Source organism: Takifugu rubripes, chromosome 1 (genome assembly GCF_901000725.2).
Source record: "Takifugu rubripes chromosome 1, fTakRub1.2, whole genome shotgun sequence".
NCBI classification, from domain to species: domain Eukaryota; kingdom Metazoa; phylum Chordata; class Actinopteri; order Tetraodontiformes; family Tetraodontidae; genus Takifugu; species Takifugu rubripes.
In genome coordinates this window covers 20547359-20569893 of record NC_042285.1, presented here as the reverse complement: position 1 = coordinate 20569893, position 22535 = coordinate 20547359, and the positions used below count along the sequence as shown (strand labels likewise).

The 22535-nt window shown below is 43.4% G+C and overlaps 1 protein-coding gene across 5 annotated transcripts; it reads left to right on the top strand.

The window, feature by feature from the left end:
- The first annotated feature begins 317 nt into the window (after nucleotides 1-317).
- On the top strand, nucleotides 318-21823 carry galnt13 (polypeptide N-acetylgalactosaminyltransferase 13). 5 transcript variants are annotated; one of them, XM_029846359.1, is made up of 15 exons: nucleotides 425-492; nucleotides 676-754; nucleotides 3590-3714; nucleotides 3804-3859; nucleotides 7660-7828; nucleotides 9007-9173; nucleotides 9475-9682; nucleotides 9865-10035; nucleotides 10430-10547; nucleotides 11320-11500; nucleotides 12769-12908; nucleotides 13716-13814; nucleotides 13910-14044; nucleotides 15772-15982; nucleotides 18678-18808. In XM_029846359.1, the coding sequence occupies exons 5-14, from the start codon at nucleotides 7695-7697 to the stop codon at nucleotides 15955-15957; spliced, it is 1539 nt and encodes a 512-aa protein (XP_029702219.1). In that variant the 5' UTR covers nucleotides 425-492; nucleotides 676-754; nucleotides 3590-3714; nucleotides 3804-3859; nucleotides 7660-7694; the 3' UTR covers nucleotides 15958-15982; nucleotides 18678-18808. The 5 variants fall into 5 exon arrangements, with proteins under 5 accessions (XP_029702210.1, XP_029702202.1, XP_029702215.1 ...); XM_029846365.1 differs by lacking the exon at nucleotides 425-492 and adding an exon at nucleotides 586-604; XM_029846350.1 differs by having other exon boundaries at nucleotides 318-492; nucleotides 3590-3859.
- The last annotated feature ends 712 nt before the right edge of the window (nucleotides 21824-22535 follow it).

The window sequence follows — 22535 nt, the reverse complement described above, 5'->3', positions numbered from 1 at the left end:
AGATAGATAGATAGATAGATAGATAGATAGATAGATAGATAGATAGATAGATAGATAGATAGATAGATAGATAGATAGATAGATAGATTAAATATTTGCGGAAATTGAGACTTTGTCCACCACAAATTTGAGAACAGCTTTTCCTTCTATTTGGCCTGCGCGCTCTGCACGCGGCTCGCTACCGGACTCTCGCGACCATGCTCGCGTCGCAACTCTGTCAGAGGGGTTCCTGAATGACGTCGCTTTCAGCCAATCAGAGAAGAGAGTCGGCCCGGCCACGCCCACAGGTCGGTCTGAGCGGAGGTTAGATTGCACCGTCCGTCCCCGCCGTCTCCTCATACCGCTGTAATATAGGAGAACAGGTGCGTGTGGAGCGTCGTTGTGACCCGATCAACATGTAAACGGACTGAGAAAATTCACGGATGCCGACGTCCATGTTCGCAGGTTTGACGAACATCAGCTGGCCACGAACCATATCAGGATTCTGCACAGGTACCATGACAGGGACATTACTGGAAGGAATCTGTCACACTGGATCGAGGACTTGTGTTCATTAAAATGGACCGAATAACTTAATCATCGTCCTAAAGGCGCGTCTGCACTTGTACGGAAAACCACAATTAGACACGACAGCAGCCCCCGACTGCTTTTATTTCTGGTTGTGATTTGAATCAGGTCATGTTTGGATGCGTTCAACACGTTGTCGGAGAGCGAGACTGCAAAGGGTCACTGGCTGAGCCCGTCCACAGTTCAGGTACGTTTCACGAAGCATTTGCACCTCGATTAGATCCATGTAAATAATGCTGAATATCAGAACGACCTTGCCTGTACATTCAGAGTTGTAGTTAATGAAGGTTTCCATATTTATTGACATTAGTTGCCCCAGTTTCCATCTCTTCAGTTCAGAGAAAAGCAGGAATTAGAATGTAATAAATGAAAGATGGTCAGTGTGCGTGTGTGCCACACCTTTAAACTCACCACAATAATAAGTGTGATTCTGTCTTCTTTGGGTTATAAAATAAGCCGTTGTCATTGGCCTAATGGGTTTATTGGGATCAGCTCTATAATCACCTTCTGCTCCTGATATGGCCTGCTAGAGTTTATTCTTTTTCAGCTTCATTGATACCAATGCTTAATCCATCTTATTTTCATGCACAAATATTCAACATTCAAGCCCCTTGAAACAAGTCAGAGACATTTATCAACCACACATTCTATTTCTTGTCTGTGATTTTAAAAAATAACTACCTAGCTGCATGACTGGGAAATTGCTGGCTTTAAAACCTGCCCTGGACGGGTTTGATCCCTCTGATCTGCCGCTTTAGTGCCTCTGAGTAGATCACCTCAGCCTCAAGGAAATCTTTTTCTCTTGTCCCCACCAGAAACCTGCCCACATGTCAGTAGCCTTAGAACTGAAAAGCATTTTTATTTCCTTCATCTGCCAGTTGCACGCAGTGGAAGTGCTCCCTTTAAATGGATGAAGAACACACGCTTGTAAGTGTGTCACCAGCCATCACTGCGGCGCTTAATAATTGCTAGTTGGTTTACTCTCGTCTTCATGGGGTGGAGCGTCTTATGAACACGGTGGGACCCGTTTTTAGAAAATATGCGTGCAGATGGTGATTGACTCAGGCTTCACCGGTTGTGTTTGTAGTGCTGGTGGTATGAAACCCACGGTGGTATGAAACACGCCTTTGCCTGTGACACACCAAAACAAATGGTCAGGGGTGCAAATAGGCAGGATCACCGTTCATTAGTCTGACGTGTGTGGAGGTGATAGCTGACGCAGACGCTTGGATGTGTGCAGAATGTGACTGAAACCATGTTGTTGACACCACAGTCATCATCTGGGTGTCAGCGTGCTCTGCTGAGTTGTAAAAAGTGCTTAATCAGGACTGAGGCTCATGATCTAGCCGGAAGGATGCTGTCATGGGTGTAAATGAGATAAAAAGTAGCTCAGTGAGGCAGTATCAGACCTTCAGATGGTCTACATAGTTTTCCCTGTTTTTGTGTGTTTGTTTGTGTGTTTTAGGGTTAAAATTTGCTTGGTAAGAGTAGAGTAGGGTAGGGTTACTGTTAGGGGATGTGGAATGCATTATATCAATAAAATTCCTCACAGAGATAGAAGCACATGTGTTTGTGTGTGTGTGTGAGAAATTATGACAGATGAAATGAAAGATAAGAGCGTATTCCACCTGTTGTTAAAATAAAGTCTCGGTGAGGTTATCATACAAATGGAATACGTGTTTGCAATTAGATGCACAATCATGTGCACACCTTCAATTATGTTTATGCAGTCAGGATAATTAGTACATTTGCATATGTGATGATTTAACCTTGAATGAATGAATGAATGAATGAAGGCCTACGTCTGAGTCTAGGAGAGAAAATGTTTAACTAGTTTGAGACACATGAACATCAAACATCCACAGATTGCCTGCGGTATAAAAGCTTCCCAGATGGCCCTTACAGCATGTAGGAAGAGGGGGATGTTTGAAGAGAAAATTAAGCACCCATTCATTCTTTCAGATGGAGAAATATGGAGGGACTGGGGTCACTCCTGTGTGGGAGTAACGAAATCGGAAATCTATTCAGAAAAAGGCTTAAAATGGAGCAAATGACTGACACCTGTGCAAAAAAACTGAAGGTAACACTTAGATTGCTTGTTCCAAATCCCAAATGGTAATCGATTAAATGTTCCAGTTGAAAATCTTCAAGTGCGATTTGAACTGGTGTTCAATCGCTGGAAACCCAAATAATTAACCCACAGAGGACTGGATTTAGAATCAAGCTCCAAATCAAAGGAGAAGATTACAGATCATGCGGCAGCACGTTCTCCCCTGCATCTCCAGATTCTCTCACATCTGTCAGGAATGGTTAGTAAGAACCTGCTCCTATCTGTAAAGAGAACAGGGTGCCTCTGGCAAATCTGCCAGTTCTGGTGTTCTCTGGCACAGACCAGTCGAGCTGGTCTTGGTCAGGAACTGTACTCACAGAGTCAGATAGTGGCCAGTTTCCACCTCTCCTCTGTACTGGCCTGTCTCCTGCTGTCCCTTCACCTCTCCTGACGGCTCGGAGCTACAATCAACGTTCTGATTGTGGCTCACGTGGATGTGCTGTTCTTCTGTGGCTGTAACCACCACCTTGTTCCACTTGATTAAAATAGTGTTGAGGAGAGGAAAATTCTCTGAAATAAAACCGTTCCTTCATGAGGTTGTCTTTCTAATTTCCCCTTCGTTCCTCGCGCTGCCTGTCCCATTTGCACAGCAGCAGGTGAAGTGTGTTCGTGTGCACGTGTCTCTTGTAGAAGTGACTCATTTGCAGATTTTTGCAACCATACACTTCAACTGAGGAGTCAGTTGTTATTGTTTACATCCAACTGTTGGACAGATGCACGCTTCGGCATGATATTAAAGAAAATGGCCCTGTGTCACAATCAGGAACACTTGTTTCATTTGTTGTTGGGTTGAGCTCCACTGGCTGTACAGGCAAACTGGTTATCGCTCTGTCATCTGTTGAGCTGTTGTAGCTCAAGCTCCATTTTGAGGAGCTGGAAGGAATTTTCACTGTGTTTTGGTCTTTTCCGTAGGATGATGCCTCCTTGTCAGACCCGAGCAGTCTCCCCCCACTTTCTGCACCTCGTCTCCAGGCTCCAGACGCTTCAGCGACAGACCGCGCGCTCCCCAGTCACAGTTTGACCGACTTCGTGGAGAGGTGATGCGACGGTTTGTCTACTGCAAGGTGGTGCTGACCACCTCTCTAGTGTGGGTGCTGGTCGATGTGTTCTTGCTTCTCTACTTCAGTGAGTGCAACAAATGTGATGACAAGAAGGACGGCTCTCTGCTCCCTGCCCTCCGAGGTGAGTCCACACCGCCGCCGCCGCCGTTGCACTTTCCATAGTACTGAAGTGAGTCTGCCAACTGCTGTATTTCACTTCACCTGATATTACCGGAAAATTCTAATAAAACAATGTATGGCCTGTTTTGTTATTGGTGCGCACTTTTATTGAAGTATGAACGTGACATAAAGGAGACATTCATTACATCACGTGCACATTACTGAGTACCGGTATTTGTCTAAACAGCCTGCTAAGCTGCTTTTGAGGTTAGAATAAAGCAGAGCTGCTGGGAGTATTTACCACACACACGAGTTACATCGCAGCTCTTTTGCTTCCGATTGGCTTGGAAAGTATGATCGGCTACACATCTGAACCAAGTGTTAACTGCTCCTTATTGGCTTCCTGAGGTCCTTCATGCCTTTATTGTCATGCTTACAGGCACGTAAGTAATGTTGGAGGTCGTGCTGGGAATATATGTGAAGAAAATGTTGTTGCTGTTGCTGTTTGGGAATAGGAGACAGATAATCATAGTATCTGTCCCTAGTGACTACTTGGCGATGTGATGGCTTTCAGAGCAGGGAGGTTTATGTATCGCACTTCATCACGGTTAGATATAACCTACGACACCCCTATTTTTATCTTTCCCTTAAGAGTAACAGAAGTGGAGGGTTATGTTGCATACAGGTCTAAATAACTGGTTTGTTCAGAACCGCGTCAACGTGTCACTGCAAATATATCTGACCAGACGTGTGCTGCCTTGTGTTTGACCAAAGTCTGTCAGGAAGAAAACATTTCCATGTTCCTCTCTTCAAACAGAGCTGTCTGTGCAGTTTCTAAAAATATGAGTCTCAAATATAGAGCGGGTAAAGCTAGATTTGGCACATCAAGGATGCAAAAGCCAATTGCTTGACTCTCATTTGCGAGTACTATGCAGCAGATGAGGCATCCGTCATCAGCTACCAACTTGTAAACACGTTCTAATAGCAGAGCACACAGGAATATACGTATCGAGTCCGATAACAGTAAGTCTTATCTATATGGCAACATTGCTATTTCCCCAGCTATTCTCAGTAAACAGTCGCGATCAGGAGCTTCCACCCGTTCACGCTGAACACCCACAAATATCACATCAAATACTGATACTTGCAAGCCGTGCCAGTGAGACTACCATCACTGGCTGGAGTGCAGACAACAATCAGCCTGCTGCTGCACATCAACACAAGCACAGAGCTGATTATTTGACTTCAAAATGAAGGATTTTAGATGCCGACCGCTGTCAAGTTTTGGGCTAATACTGCAAACTTAAAATTCCAAATACCACAAGGGCCAGTCAAAGGGATCCTTCCTGAAAAACATCCCAAAGGATCTAAAACATTCTGTTCTTGGCCAGATAAAATACCACTTCAAATATGTATACTTTCCTATTAATGTCATCAAATGTTACACTTAAGATTAGCGACCAGATATTCACCATCAACAACCATGCAAAAAAGATCACAAGAGCTTTGTTACAAGTGTAACACGCGTTACCATCAAAGCACAATGAGATCATAATTCACGTACAACAAATACCTTATGTCCAGCCAATCAGCAGTAATTAGGAGGCTGTGGCTGGTGAACTCTTCTGATCAAACGTTTTGTAAATCGTCACTTGGCTGGCTTTTTATTCAGAGAAAGCGGTGACAGTGGATGAGGACAGGGTAACATTCTGCAGGCGTGGTTCCTCAGAGGTGGTTCCTCTGATACACTATAGGATGCAGCAGCAGCAGCCGGGCCAGAGTCACAGGCTGGAGGCAGTGCAGCACATGGAAGAGGTGGAGGTAAACTGTAGAGGAAAGAAAACCTATCAAGGTTGTGATAAAGCCTCCATCTGTGCCGCTGCTACAGCACAGTACAGATGCAAATGAAAAGGGCTGGGGGACAATCTGCATGCAGATTAATGTGTACCTCGACTGTCTTCTCAAGAGGGTTCAATGGGTCCAGCTCTATGTTTTTACAATGAAACTGTTTAAACACATGGATTACATAAGAGAAATGGAAGACTAGTTTAGCTTGGTACCAGTAAAGTGTTGCCCGATGGTGTCTTAGAAGACTTGTGAGACTTGGATTGTGAAGGAACCATGGTGACTGTTGAAACCCCGAGTCAGATTGTCTGAGATTGCAGCGACAACAGAGTCTCTTTCTGTTTCTTCTACTGCAACAGTTGCTGTGCGTTGATCAGGGAAACAGTCTTTAAACAGAAAGATCCATGTTTTTTTTTTAGCCCAAATGACTGAGAGAGCAGAAGTTTAGTGCAGGCTAAAATCAGCCAAGATAAAGAGACGTAGAGCAGCAAAAAAGAGTGAGAGAATTTCTTAAATAAAGTTCCACGAAGATCTTTAATCTGTATTTATTTCCACAAGATCTGGGATAAATGCATCCATGTGTATGAGGAATTTATCCACACGTCTCTGATTGTTGTTGCAGAGGTGCAATGTGATTTTGCCAGACGGCCCAAATATTTTGCAAAGGTGTGACAGCTGCTTTGTTCTTTCAAGGCTGGAGAATGTTTGGAATTGCTCGATTCACAAAGCCTTCTGCCCTCTGCAGCGGTTTACATCTGGCTCCACACAGGCAGTTTAACTCTGTTATGTTGTATTATTTTCAATGTTTAACTTCCCTGGTAGAGCTGACCAGTATGGCTTTAAAAATAAATAAATAAAATAAACCAACAAAACATAAGGTTGTGGTATTCTTTCTCTCTATAATGGCTCATACTTGATTTGGATGTTAACTGTTATGACTATTTCCACAAAATATTAACACAATTTGGGTTTTAATGATGATGACGGTTGAACACACTGACAACTTCAGCAAACATAGTTTTCCTGTAACATTTCTTTATGTGCCATATACTGTTTGTTGTTTATGGAGCTCAGATTCTGCGGGTTTGCCTGTGTTTCAGAGAAAAATGATAATCTGTGTTAATCCTAACCTACTGATGGATTATAGCAGCGTTTTTAGGTGAACACGGTGTGCAGTCAGGCGGTTCTGCTCTTAAAGTGTGGAGATCAGATTTTTAAGCCAGCGTTCAGGCTAACCATGTAGCAGTGGCTAACCTGCCTCTCGGAGGGAATCCTCTTAACCTGAACTGTGTCCAACCTTCATGGAGACATCACTGCCTCTGCTCGAGGAGATTATTTCAAGAACTACACAGGCCGAGGAACAGCGGTGATTAATCCGTGAGAGGTTATTTACCTTTGGGTGAGGAGAGCTGCCCCAGTGCTGCAGCGCTGTAGGAACATACACAAAATGACTCCAGACCAGTTCTGCCATCCTCCTGCATTTTCATCTGTTAACCCACTCGTTCAAATCCCGCTGTGCATGTGAAATCTCCTAATAGATTAAATTAAAATTAAATGCTCAGTGCTTATTATGCTCTCAGCACAGACTCAGCACCCAGGAGAGAGCTTAAGCAGAGCGTATTAAATGACTTTTTACGTATACTGTGGTGGCCAAGTGTGTTTTTTTTTCTTTAAATGACACTTTTAGAGTGCTTGAAATGGTTAATAATAATGTTATGAAGTTTAAATGGTTGAAGCACATTTGAAATAATGGTAATAAATGATGCAGCTTCATGCAGTTTTTATTTAGAACAAAATGAATTTTATCTAGTGCAAAATGAAGCTTTGCCATCAATTACAATTTGAGGCAAATACAAAATTTGCTGTCCATATTGCAGCAGTTCTGGTTCATACTTGCTGTAGCTTTATTTGATGTGGGAGAGGCGCAACAGGGCTGGATCCACATCACGCTTCTCTCTTGTCTCGCCTCTGTTGCAGCTGTAATATCTCGGCGCCACGAGGGTCCAGGCGAGATGGGCAAGGCGGTGGTCATCCCCAAGGACGAGCAGGAGAAAATGAAGGAGCTGTTTAAAATTAACCAGTTTAATCTGATGGCCAGCGACATGATTGCCCTCAACAGGAGTCTGCCCGACGTGAGGTTGGATGGGTGCGTAAGCTCGGTTCTTTCTTTGGTATTTCACTGCTTTCAAAGGTGCCTTTATGCTTAGTTTGTAAAAGCTAACATTTTTATTCTTTAATATCACAGGCGTGATGTTTAGTTTTTGAAAGCGTTCCACAATTCAGAACAAAATGACTGGCCATCGGGGCAGCGGGGGTCCTTCTCTCATCAAATGAGCCTCAGCAGGGCTGCAGATACTGACTGTGCCTGCAGATGAAATGAGCTAAACTATCACAGCAATATTGCTGCTATGATTAAATTAGTTTGTCTGTCCATTATGTCATATTGGCATCAATAATGTTTAATAATATCAGAAGGTTTTCTAATTGCGGACACGGTTTCAGCGGAGGATCCAGCGCAGCACATTAGGCCCGACATTTGCACGGGAGCAGGTTTTGTTTACTGTCACTCAAGATGAGCTCAAACACTTAATGAAGATCCAAAGAGCAATTTGTCTGAAATGAGAGCACATCCATCTCGGGCGGTTGATACGCAGCAGCGACCGCAGACATATTCCAATAAATTTGAATCTTGCGGCTGAACGCAGGTTTCCACAGTACTTTAATTAAATGAAAAGCATTCAGATATACGATGAGAAATAGACACAGAGGAGTCAGTTCCACAGCTGCCTTTCAAACATTTTAAAGGATGTTCAAGAATATGGTGAATGTGATATAAATGCAAATCTAAGTATCCTGGTGGAAAAGGAAAACCATATTATTGAGAAAGCTGGATGTTCAGCTGAGCTCCATGAGTCTTTCAGTATAAATATTACAGCACTGTTATTACAGCACGCATGATATCATTGCAGATTTTTTTTCCAACTGTGTGGTATATTTTATCCAAAGCGGTGCAGGATTGCCACTTTCTACCACTGAGTAGCAATAACATTTGGTCTTGAAGGCAACCTCCTGGCCCAGTTGTGTCAGTTAGAGCTGTCGATTTGAATAGGCTGAACCCACAGTGTTGTCTCTTTTGATGGCTTTTGTTACGCTCTCATGCCTCCCACCGACCTTCCTCTTCCTTCTCTTCCTAAACTGCTGGAACTCCTTCTTTATTCAACATCACCTCCTTATTCTCTTCCCATACAGACATCATCGAGGCTATTTCTTTTGGTCATTTTTGCTTCGAATTTGATTGAATTAGTCTCCGTTCTGCTTCATCAGCTGTAAAACAAAGGTGTATCCCGACGATGTGCCCAACACCAGCATTGTGATTGTCTTTCACAATGAGGCCTGGAGCACCCTGCTGCGGACCGTCCACAGCGTCATTAACCGCTCTCCCAGACACCTGCTCGTGGAGATCGTGCTCGTGGACGATGCCAGTGAGAGAGGTGAGTAGCCTGTGCTCAAGCTACCTGCTGGCTTACGTATTGATGAGTACTCAGAGGTGATGAACAGTGAACATTGAAGAACAATGTAGCGGTTTGATGTCATTCTGGAGAAAAATATGAGAAAACTGGGGTGTAAAATTTGCATTTTTATGTTGATTAGGCTGCTAATTATGGCGAACAAGTTATCTAAAAACAATAATACCGGTAGGTTCAGAGGTAAACATAGAAAATGATTTTCTGTTGTTGATTATTTGTTTTCTGGCGCATTGAGATCGACATTCTTTGTGTTGCTCTGCCGCAGATTTCCTGAAGAAGAAGCTGGAGAACTATGTACGGACCCTGGAGGTGCCTGTGAGGATCCTCAGGATGGAGCAGCGTTCGGGGCTCATCAGAGCCAGGCTGAGGGGGGCGGCTGCCACCAAAGGTCAGGTCATCACCTTCTTGGATGCTCACTGTGAGTGTACCGTCGGATGGCTCGAGCCCTTGCTGGCACGCATCAAAGAGGACAGGTGGGACCACCACTCAGCCTTGTGTATTTTTCAACTTTTTTTTTTCAACTTTTCATCGATTTATAATCAATAAAAACGTGCAGGTGATGCAGTCGCACTTTTTCCTGTTTGTATTATTTCGAATAAATCTCCCATTTCTTATACAATTTATCCTGTGGTCTTTCCATTTGCTACCTGAGCAGGACAGCAGTGGTGTGCCCCATCATCGATGTCATCAGCGATGAGACGTTTGAGTACATGGCAGGCTCAGATATGACCTACGGGGGATTCAACTGGAAGCTGAATTTCCGCTGGTACCCTGTCCCCCAGAGAGAGATGGATCGACGGAAGGGCGATCGAACACTTCCCGTCAGGTATCGAAACATCCACACCCAACCTTGCATGTAATGACAGAAGGCTCAAGAAGAGATCTGCTGTCGTCTTTATCTGCAAATAGAAACACACAATTTTTCCACTCTGTATTTTTGATGAAAAACAGTTTCCCCAAGAGCATAGGGCCTAAGTGTGCTCAACTGCAGTCTAAATATACACTCCTTTAATTAAAATAAAAAAAGATTTTGTCACACTTGCTTTTTTTTCAACCAGATGCAAATGATTCCCAGCAACACAGGATTCATTTGCATCAACACGGACTGGATTAAAGGATAAAAGTAATTACCACTTTGTTTTAAAATTGCCGCTCCCCTCTGTGGATAAAGAACAAGATGGTTTTTGGCTCTGTGGACTATTTTGTCTCATCTCTTGCAGAACTCCCACGATGGCAGGAGGGTTATTCTCTATAGATAAAACATACTTTGAAGAAATTGGAAGCTATGACCCAGGGATGGATATCTGGGGGGGAGAGAACCTCGAAATGTCTTTTAGAGTGAGTGGCCCGACCTGCTATTACCGATGTCACTGGTAACAGCCAATTTTCCCTTCAATGTATCACCTTTGTGCAGAAACTTGGTCGCTTTGAGGAAAAGGTTAAATAAGGAAAAAAAGATAAATACATGTTTGGTCAGGTTAAACGTAGCTTCACGTCCTTTTGACGTTTTAGTGTCATAACGTTGCACATTGCTTTAACACTATAGAGAGTTTTATGTGTGAATGTGAGCTTCTTTTAATTAATTACACACAAACTTGAGCGTAAAGGATCTGAGTTCAACATCAAGCTTTCTAAGAGCAGTCTCCATCTGTGAGATGAAACAATAACTGTGTTTAGTTATTTCTTTATCTTAATTTCAGTGTTTTCGATGATCTGGTTTTAGTTTCTCTTATAAGTGGGGACTGTAACACTCTCTATAACCTCTCTAGATGCAGTCAAAGTTGCCTTTCCCAGCTGCAGACAAACAACCTACAACCTGTATTTGTTTGTGCAAGCATTGCTGCTGTGCATTCCAGGTGCAACCCTGAGGTTCTCGGCACCTCGCTCCACAGAGAACGCAGGATGAATCAGAATCGGTTGCAGAAAGCAAATAGAACCAGATAAAATTTAGAAACCTCATGTTTTTAAAAGTCTGTTAGAAGAACACAAAAGATGCCGAGGCACTCTTGCTAAATGGTAATAGTGGCCAGCATTAAGATTTAAGATAAACATATCAACAAGTGTCAGCCACGGTCTGTTGCTTACCTTCTGTTACCGCGTGTGTCGGCAGATCTGGCAGTGTGGGGGCTCGCTGGAGATTGTAACGTGCTCCCACGTGGGGCACGTTTTCCGCAAGGCCACCCCGTACAGCTTCCCTGGAGGAACGGGCCAAGTTATCAACAAAAACAACAGGCGTCTGGCTGAAGTCTGGATGGATGACTTCAAAGATTTCTTCTATATCATTTCACCAGGTACAGAGATGTTACAGGGAACACAAAGTTGTTGATGATACAGTTCAGTGTGGCTTCGAATAAGATTGTCGATGTGGGTGAATATTTTAAACTTTTCTTGGTCTTATCCTTCTGTTCTCCCCCATACCTCATTTAGGAATTTCCCCCTTTGCTCTCTCTTGCATTTGATTTATACCACTTTAGTCATCTCCAAACTGGGATGAACTATTTCCCACTTGGAGAAGGTTTTCTTCCTCCTTTACGCTGGCGTTCATGAATGTTTTCCGATTGATCCCCTGTGTGACTTAAATGCACCCAGACAATGTGTTTGGTGCAGATTGAGAGATGAGTGCCCCTCCATCTGTCCACCCGGTAATGTGATTACCCCCGCAGCAGAAATCAGCGTTCCGGAAATCTCCGGGTAAGTGCTTTAGATACCAGCAAACCAATAAGGGATGATCCGTAATCTGCTGGTCTTCCGGTGCAACCCGCTCCTCTGCTCCGCCAGGCAGGACCCCGCTTGTGCAGGTGCGGAGACGGAACTGCGGGGGGGGCGGGTTGTGATGGATGAGCCTCTCTGCATATTGTGGCCCGACAATGACTGTCTGTTCCTGCAGGACATTAGGCGGAATGATCTGGGCCATGCTGCTGCCAGACCTCACTTATTGGCTCTGAGGAGCACATCTTTCTCAGGCCGGGTTTGGAAGTGTCATCCTGATGATCTTATTACAAGCGCGTCTCGCTGCTCATCGTCTCCTCTGCGCAGGCGATTTCAGCATCAAAGGGGTTATTCATCATCTGTAACGTGGCGATCAGGCCTGAGCGCGCGCGCGAGAGAAAATAAAGCAGCCTTCAGCCCGCTGCATTGTATCCTCCATCCAGAGATTTCTGTTTAGCACAAATGCTTCGATTAGATGCGGTACCATTTGTAACCTCTGACTTGTCTTTGATGGGTAATTAACCCTGTGAGTGTCTCATATTGGCTGGTTTTGGAAAACACCATCATTGGTGATAAACGATCCCAGTGGAGCTATCGAAACAAACGGGGAGAAACCAGCACTTGTTTGTAAGTGTGCGTGCCCGTTCGCTGTCTGAACCAAAGCTAGTCAATCTCACAAACGTGATGGAGCTGCCGTGCACGTCTGAAAACCTTTCACTTACATACGTTTGTAGTAAAAATTGGATCCTGTTCTCCGCACTTGTCTTCCTCCCATATTTATTTTAAATTGGCAGTGAAAGAGATTCTGTGCTGATTAATGGTAAACACTGCGTTGGGATTGTGTCTGCAGGTGTGATGCGGGTGGACTACGGGGACGTTTCCTCCCGCAAAGGCCTCCGCGACGCCCTGCGCTGCAAGCCCTTCTCTTGGTATTTGGAGAACATTTATCCTGACTCCCAGATCCCAAGACGATACTACTCACTTGGTGAAGTATGAGCTCTCTCCTATCTCCTGCTGTGCGTCAGACGCTTCCTCCATATCCTCTCTGACGTGTCCTTGTCTGTTTGCTGGAGGAATGTGTTTACCGAATGACGATATCTCGGTGAGAGAAAATCTCAATGTCCAAAGGCAGAGGCTGAACACGGACAGATAAAAACCAAACCGGCTGCAGTGCCTTTGTAAAACCAAATCAAAATGCGAAGCAAAATTAAAGCATTTTACTAATTCTTGTACAACAAAGCCAGTGTGACCTTAATTCCTCTTTTCTTTGTCATGGCTGTTCTGACAGCAGCCTCGGCATGCGATGTGCTGACGTGACCGCAGACGGCTTAACTAAGAGCTGAAAAAAGCCTGCATTCCTCCAGCGTTCATACAGCGACTGATGGGAGGACCGTCGGTGTCGTCATGCTGCTCTGCTGGGATGTTTTATTTCTACCATTTGTCTCAGCTCTTTAAATCTAAAGTATATTTAATGTGAGTTTATTTAATAATCACTTGCTTGATTCTAGAAGCAGGCTGCTTCCAACAAAACGGCAGCTTAAAAATCCCCCAAAGAGTTCATTTACACTCATATCATGGAAAAATTGATGATATCAGTAATGAACATGCTGGTTGATACAATCTTAATCTAATTATGTTTCACTTCCCATTTTCATAATCAGAAAGGGCTTTGTGAGACCGTGGACAGTAAAGAGGCCTCTCCCCAGGTTCATATCAAAGGTCTGGTGGATCCATTTTTGCAGTTGTTTGAAATGTTGCCTACCCCCCCCCCCCCCCCCCCCCCCCCCCCCCCCCCAGATCAGAAATGTGGAGACCAACCAGTGTGTGGACAACATGGGGAGGAAGGAAAATGAGAAAGTTGGCTTTTTCAACTGCCACGGCATGGGTGGAAACCAGGTGAAAGATTATTAAGACTCCCATGGTTTCCATTCCAGGAATGAGACGATGATGAATAATCACAATCTCCTTCTATTTCATTTGCTGTTTTCCAGGTGTTCTCATACACTGCCGATAAAGAAATAAGAACAGATGACCTCTGTCTGGACGTCTCCCGCCTTAACGGACCCGTCCTCATGCTCAAGTGCCACCACATGAAGGGCAATCAGATGTTTGAGTACGATGCAGAGGTAGGGTCCAGGTCTCAAATCAGCCTCCATGTGGCCAATGCCTCCATGATGGCAGCCGATTGATTGAAATGTGTGCATTTGCTCTGCATCGTGAGTTGGTGGATTTACATATTGATCGTAGCTGAAGGCCTGCTTTTCGCCACCTGATGGCGCTGTATGACAGTTTGTTGAACGGAAGCAGTTTCTTCTACCCAGTGTGTTTTCCCTCCTGTGTCCTCTTGTTTTCTCATAGTATGTTGGAAAATGGGAATATGATTTTGAGGTAAGCCTTCCCAGTTATTGATCTGAGAACAGGCCCAGTAGATATTTGATTTCCTCCGTTTGTCTCGTGATATGCTGTAACACTGCGTGGATCGTGTGGATTTTAGATTCTTCTAGATTCTAATTCGTGATGTTTTGGTAATTTTCTTCCAGTAGAATGAAACAGGTGCTTTGTGAGTCTTTGTGATGTGAAATGTGATTAATTTAACAGATTTTGTTATAGTATTATTACTGAAGGAAAAATAAAATCTCACAATCGGCATAAGATTTTAAAATGGCTGTAGGGCAGCACCAGTACAAAAATGATTCCAACCAAAGAGAATAAATGGGTAAAAAGCATGCAGACCCATAACTTTTTTTTTTTCTTTTTTTTAAAAGTACATTTGCATTCGACTTTAATGTGCTTTTATTTTTTCAATTGAACGGTTCTGTGGTGGCTTCAGTTTTACCTGGTGGAGATAGAGATGTTCAGTATCTGTCTGTGTAGATGTGACAAGGTAAAGAAGCCTGCAGGCCCTCCCATCAGGCCCTGAACAAACCCAAGGAGAGATGCTTTTATTACTCTCTGGGTGCATTCTTAATATGGAAAAAGTTTGAATAATTCATAAATGGAGGAGAATGGTCTCTGTTGTAAACAGCACTGGGGCTTCACCGCTGTCAGTGGCCCCGGGGTATTTTTAGCTTATGTGACAGGATTACTGGGAACATTTCATCTGGTCATCTGGTTTCATCAGTTTCCCTGTCATGGAAATATCTGACTTTTCCATATTCCCGCTCTGTTCACCGGCGACAGATGGCTCTGCTCACCTGTTCTGCTCTTTCAGACACCATGTGTGTTCACTGTGTTGTGTAAATTTACCAGCTTTACGCCTCATGGTGTGTTTATGGTAATTCCACTGATGGTTTCTCACAGAGAGAGCACCAGTAGATATAGTCAGCCGGGATAGACGGGGCTCCTAAGTGCAATTACAAACGTTGGAATTACTTTCTAACATCCTTTTTCAGGTGAGAGTGGGTTCGCTGTACTTAAAATGGGACATCAAGCCATTTTTGTTGCCCAATTCACACTGCGAGGAAAGCTGCACTTGTGAAAATAAGTCTGTTTCCTCATCTTAGGTACCTGGCAGATCAGGCAGTCAAGTGGAAAATGGGAGAAATATAGATATTGTTAACAAAAGCTACGTTAAAATGAATCAGTCAGGATCGATCAAAGTGATTCCCTCAAATTACTGATGTAGTGTAAAAGTCCCAGCAACAAGACTTGAAAAAATAGGGAAATAATGAAAAACTAAAAGGATTTTTTGTCTGTAGTCTAAACAACTGAACCTTAGCTTATTTTAATATTTAAGATCAGAAACATTCTGATTATAGATAAACTGGAGAAATATAACAAAGTGTGAATCTGCAGTGTACTTTCATCACCATGTCTCCCTTTTCGCCCCACCCCCTTCCTCGGCTCGCCGCAGAAGCGCACCTTCCTCCACATCATCACCCAATCATGTCTGACCCTCAGCCGTCTGGAGGACGGCAGCTACGGTCCGACGGTGGAGTACTGTAACAGCAGCCCCAAACAGCGCTGGATCCTCCACAACTACACTCGTCTGGAGGTTGCCAGACACCTCTACTTCAGCCCCACTGATTATTTTATCTGAGCCGCCATCTGCGGTGGGGCCTGAGGTGAGCCGGGTGGTGTAAATTAGGCTTAGTGTTGAGCGTAGGTGGATCTGTGTATCGCTAGATCTTGGAGTAGATGTAGCAGACACCTTTAGTTGGACTGTGCTGTCGTCAAATATTCTGTATGTTTCTCGTTGGACTGTGCATAGACATCATTCTGAGAGAGCTCCAAATAGCTCTTATCGGTGACCTTACAGCTGGAATATACATGCTGACTGCAACCTAATTTGCAGTTCGTTTCCAACAATCTCGTTTGATGTGAAAATTCTCCGGCTGCCTCAGGAACTGCCAACGCTGGGTAAATGATGCAGGGATGGAGGAGGACAGGTTTATTTTTAGCCCATCTCCATGCAGGCCTGATTGAGATCGGGCTCGCCATTGTTTACAAGTTCTTTTGATGTGATCCTTCGCCGTGAACCCACCTTTCATGGCCCTGGCCTCTTGTGACACTCTCCTATTGGCCTCGGGCAGCTGCGCACACTGTGCCCCACTCACACACACATGAACAGACACACACACACAGGTGCAGTGGGTCTTAATTCAGAGCAGACCTTTTCAGCGCTGCGCATTTCCATATTTATTTCACTAATGTTTGCGGGGCTCATTTCACTCTCTTTTTTTTTTCTTGTGGTTTTGGCCATTTCCTCCACTCAGCCGCGCTCGGTTGTAAGCATCTCTCCAGTGAGCAGGATTTGGTGTTGAAATTGGGTGAGAGGCTCTCAGAGTTGCTGGTTAGTGTCACAGTCATGGCAGAGAAGTGACCTGCTGTTATTTGGCCTGATTTGTTGTTTGTGCTTTGGCGAGCACAAAAAGAGGCACAGACAAAAGACCACCATTACAGCAAATGAAACTGTCGGCTGACTGTCTTGAGACAAAAAGAAAGCTGCTGATTTTATATTTCTCGTTAAAAAAAAAAGGCCCTGCCCTCAAGGTCTCCTCCAGCTGTTAACACCACAATAGCAAAATCAAATCCACCCTTTTGCTTCTCAACAGGTCCATTTTGCTGCTGGTGAACAAAGAGGATGATGTTAAAAAACTGCTGCGTTTGGTTCCAAATATCCTTGTTTCATTAGCTGGTCTCAGCTGTGCGCACCCCCATTGACTCGCATCGTAAACAGCGGCTGGATCGCTTGTGAGCTGCGGTGGGAGTTTTTCTCCTCGAAGCAAAGGAGGCGTAAAACAATTATGAGTGAAGGACAGAACCTCCAAATGTCTGGCAGTGTCATTAAATGCGAAATCATTGTTCGCCCCGGCTGCGTGCTCCTCCAAATACTCAAGATCTGTAGAGTTTTATGGTAAATGAATATAATATCTCTGGTCCAAGAGAGCTGTTTTATTTTGATGCATTTTATTCCCTTCGAGGTCTTTGTCAGAGGTCACTATCTCGCTGTCAAAGACAAAGAACAAATGTCACGACTCAACTACTTTCCTTTGGATTTTTGACATGTGCAAGGTCAGATGCCATCTGCTCCATTTGTTCTTTCTCTGCTTGAACAAATGTAGTGAGCGGCGTGAACGGTGTACTTCAGTGTGTGTGCGCGCGCGTGCGTGTGCACCTTGATGTTTCCAGGCGCAGCTTGTCAGGCCCTTGTGTTTTATAGCTGACGATCAAACATGAACTGTGTGCTCATTAGTCTGAATATCCCCTGTCAACAGACGAAGTACAATCTTGTTTTGATGAAGAATTAAGACTGGAGTGCAGGATAAACCGCGTCTGTGTACGTGTGTAAATGTCACATTCATATGCAGACTGTGGCTGTTTTCCGGCATTGACTGCACACCATTGCTGTGTCTTTTCTTCCTCAGAGTGTGAGGGAGATGATGCGAGTGAGCTCATTTATGTGTAACCGTGCAGACGATGTGATGTTGTTCTGTATAAGGTAATATTAATGGAGTAATAGGTGCAATTACTAAGAGCAGCAGCAAATTATAAATGCAATTAAAGATTAATCATAACATGATTGCCAGTGTCACGTGCCCACCTGCTTATGACAGGTTTTTTTCTAAATACTGTAACAGGCACCTGGAAAACAGATCCACCACCACATCAAACTGTTCAGTCAATCAGCAGTTGAACAGAAACAACCGTGAATGATGGATTCCTCCGTGTTTTTGTTTGTGTGTAGATTTTCTGACTTTAAAATACGAGTGTTTCAGCTAAATGTGCTCGTTGTAAATTGATAGGATGTCATACAGCCTGAATTTAACATAAAAAAGAGCTAACAGCAGCTGCTTACATCAAGGTGCTCTCGCTCATAGTAGCCCAGCAACCTGGCGTCTGTGCACATGGCAACTAGTCAGGAAGTAGATCTGCTCAAACGCAGCGTTGCAAAAGTGTTGCTTCCTCACTTGGGGCTTATCCTCTCATTAGACGTGGAAGAAAATGGTCGCCACGCATAGAGGGTGTAACCACAACTCATAGTTTACCATCCTCCGCCAAGTGTTAACTATTACTAATTATAGTTAATTTTTACTGCAGCGACCACGTCCAGAACAAAGCAATGTTCTACTGTGGAAGCGCCACAACTGACTTTTCCCTGAACACCCACTTCTGCTGTTATTATATTTGTTCTCACTCTGCAGCTATGGAGTGGATTTCTGTGAGCTGTGGGAAATCAAGCAAGTGCGTCTACGAAGGTTCACCTTCATATTTCCATTAAATTTTACATGATTTTTTCCCATTTGTTCTCCTCTTTAGCGGCTCACCTTGCTGCACGTGAACAGCAACCAGTGTTTGGACATGCCGTCAGAAGAAGACAAGCTGGTTCCCACCCTCAGAGAGTGCAACAACAGCCGCTCCCAGCAGTGGCTGCTCCGTAACATGACCCTGAGCGTCTGATCCTCCCTCGGCCCCACTGCCGGTGCTCCGGTCCTTCACGACCCTGGATCTCCACACCATCACCAGGTGGACGTGACCGCGTGCGACATACGTCTGTTTCTGCATCAGCCTGAACAGGATACAGGCATCGACGGCACAGTCGGTTACGCTCCATCGTGTGGTTGTTTCCGTTTATAGCTGCAGCGTCCGTCCGAGTGGCTGCGGTCTCTGAGACGACTTTTCCATGAAAAATGTGTGCACAGAGAAAAAACCATTACAGTTCGCCAGTGTTGCTCAGGCTGCTGTTTAGCTGCAGGAAAAACAACTCAACAGAGAAGAATGAGTAAAGAAAATCTTAGAAGGTGTGCATCTGGGATGGTTCCCCACAGTGAACAACTATTGTGCTAAGCACAAGGAGTACACCTTTTTTACCTGGAAGGTGCAATCCTATAAGTTGTAACTATTTCCATATCAGTGTTACATTCACGTAACAAGGACGTCTTGTTTAAACTGGGAACACATCGCACCTGATCACTGCTGCCCCTTAAGGCAAATGTTGGTATCACAACACAGAGCCCTTTGTATCAACTGTGTCTACCTTGTGATTCATAATGAACAAACATGTGGATAAATCTCTTTTTTTACAATCTTAAAAAGTATTTTAATAGATTTGAAATCGTGCACTCCTAAGCGCCACCTGCTGGAGAAGCTGTGTCATGCACCGAAGATGACATTTCTGATGAAAAACTGACAGTGATACTGTATATTGTGCAGATGTTAGTATTTATTGTTCAGGTTCTGCAACTGTTTTTGATAAATGCTCATGACTGTGTTTTAAAATAGGATAAACAACACTGTGTTTCAGCCACCTTAGGGTGTCATTGCAAATCCGCTTCCCATTAATTAGATTCCTGCTTCTAAGACACATCCCAAATTTTCCATTACATTGAAAATACCTTAAGGGTACTTTCACAAAGCTGAACTGTAACATGTGCCTTTAGAAGGTTTGCTTGATTCTCATTAGATTTATTTTGTCAAAGGATATAAAATTCTGATGTGAAATAACTGCCATGTTTTCAGTATTACTCACCTGACATAAATGTGACTTTATAGTGACACTTTTGTGTTGTTGTTGTTGTTGATGATGCTATTGTCTGATGCACATACAAACCCAATTATTTTTCTAAGAATCTGTAAAACTTGAACACTCCCGAGAGTCATTAGAAAACAAAAAAAGAGCCGTTTATTTGGAATAGTGGTAATAAAACAAAATGATGCTTCCTCAAATTACACTGTGTTGGAAATCATCACTAGCCCAAAAGAACCATTTCTCAGTGACTAGGAATACACGTGGGAGCAACACATGCAGTCATACAGTTTTTCTCAATCACTTTGGTACATTTTTCCAATCATTCTTGCAATTTGCAGAAGATCAAGTGCATTTCTCAAAACAGTTTGAACAAATAGCAAAACACCGTGGATCACCTGCAAAAGCCAGTCTCTTGCTCAAAATCCTTAGTCCATCCCTCAAAAGCAAGTTTTTGTGTCAATATACTTGTCAGTGCCATCAGAATGTTTAATCATTGTGTCATTGTGTACGGATAAGACAGTCAAATTCATTAGTCATGTTGGCAATTGAATAGTGCACTTTGAAGCGACATGTTGATGTAAAATGTGGTTTAGGTGTGATGACAAGTGTTGTACATTTGACCTCATATAATGTATATGTGTAAGATTGATTGGAAAAGACAAGATTCACATTTACAGAATGACTTCTTTATTGGCAAACATTGACCAATAAGAAAAAAAAAAGACAGCACTGCACATAACAAAGGTGAAATACAATACGTAAGTAAACATAGGTCAAAAATATAAACATAGGTAGGTAAACAAAAAAATATGAACAACTCCCCAAATTCTAATCTCAATCCTGATCTTCAGCTTCTTCCCGTTCCTGTCTGTTGGGCCACAAATTCTCATCCACGTCACACCTACTTGTAACTTTCTATTGTGCTCTGGTTACCTATATACTCCCCAGTAGATTGTTCATGAGATGCTCCCTTGAGCTCATTCAGAAAACTGTAGATCATTGGTGAAAGTCTAGATTCACCTGGGAGGAATTTACCAATTTAGATCATATTTACAGACAAATGTCTTATGGAAATGTATATATGCTTGACATGTTATGATGGCTTGGTAAATCATTTTGCATGTGAAGACTTATATGATGAACTATAGCCTAAATGTTTTGGGGAAAGAGACTATTTGATAGATTCCTATAACAAAGCATTTTGATTAGCATGACAAAAGCAATTGATAATGTACAAAAAAACTGAGAATTGTACACAATCATTTGCATGGATGGACAAAAGCTTTTGCAATTTGTTTAATGCAATGAGAAACTGCCTTTTTCATCTGCACAAATGGCATGATGATGTGACAATTGAACAAGAACTTTTGAGAATTTCAATTCTGATGTGAGAAATGTACCAAACCAATTGAGAAAAACTGTAATATCACTGCTGCTGAGTTTTTGTGCCTGCTTGGCGTTGAGACTGGGATTCACTCACCTCTTATGTTACACACACATCGTCTCTGTTGCGTTCAAGTGCATTGTAATAAAATAGGAATATAATATTTGTGGTGGCAAAGTGATGTTACCTGTTTGTACATTTCTGCTCTTTTTTATGTATTGAAAGTCGAATTCTGACAGTTTCAGCAGAAATATCATTGTCAAGTGTTGAGAAAAGTTGAACACATCATACCACATATCAATTGTTGAATAAAACATTGTTATTGGAGCTTTTAAGAAACTCGTACCTCTCTGTTGCAGGGTTCAGCATGTGGGCTTTTAAAGGTAGTCCGCCTCTCTTCTCTATTAACCAGAGGACCTTCTGCTTTTGCTCAGCGTCTGCATAAACTGGTCGGAGCAGGTTCGGCTCACATAGATACCTTGATGCTTATTATTGTTCTACAACCAAGCAGGGACAGTTTGCTCTTTCAGGTGACTCTTGGTTCCTGGTAATCTGACACAGCCAGAGGGTCGATAGAGTGCAACACTAAGGAGGGTGGGGAATATCTAACAGGCAGTTAGGAAACACAAGGCTTTATTTTCACTAGATTTTGAAGTGTCCCCCCCCCCCCCAATTTAAAAAATAATAATAATACTGGTTCCTCAGAGCATGATAAGAGACCAGGATATGTTCAAAATATATAAATACAACAGATATGGACTAAACTAAGGGCGGTCTCATTGGCATCATATTTTACCGCGTCCAAACATTTCTATATAGTGAATTTGACCTCTGCCCGGCCTGTCTGGCAACCCTCCGGTTACAAGGGCAATACCTTTCCTCCTCTTCCATTAATATCTATTGATTCCTTCCGCTCATTTACTCTTTTTACTAAATGTTTCTAATGTTGCCCCTGCAGAGTTGTTGCCGTCAACACGCTCTCAGCAGGAGCCCCAGCAGCACTTTCAGACAGTCTCACATCTGTTGTAAGCACAGCCTGGGCTGGTACACTGGGATAAGATAGAGGGTCTGCAGCTGGGCCACGGGAGTCCATTAAGGGGTGCGATGCTTTAAAATAACAGCTCTAATGGGGTCTTATCGGTGCCTCGCTGTGGCTCTCAGGAGCACTGCTGCACATGATCAGAGCTTCTTGGTGTCAAGAATTCACAGTTGCCCACAAAGCTCAGAAAATGTCTAAATGATACCACATAGCCCCGAGAGCCAT

Bases quoted from the DNA above. Each gene is read 5' to 3' on its own strand.
- galnt13 (XM_029846350.1), top strand. From the start codon at position 3,718: ATGCGACGGTTTGTCTACTGCAAGGTGGTGCTGACCACCTCTCTAGTG. The intron at 7,829-9,006 runs GTGCGTAAGCTC...CTGCTTCATCAG, and splicing joins CCCGACGTGAGGTTGGATGG to CTGTAAAACAAAGGTGTATC. The intron at 14,045-15,771 runs GTAGGGTCCAGG...GGCTCGCCGCAG, and splicing joins TGTTTGAGTACGATGCAGAG to AAGCGCACCTTCCTCCACAT.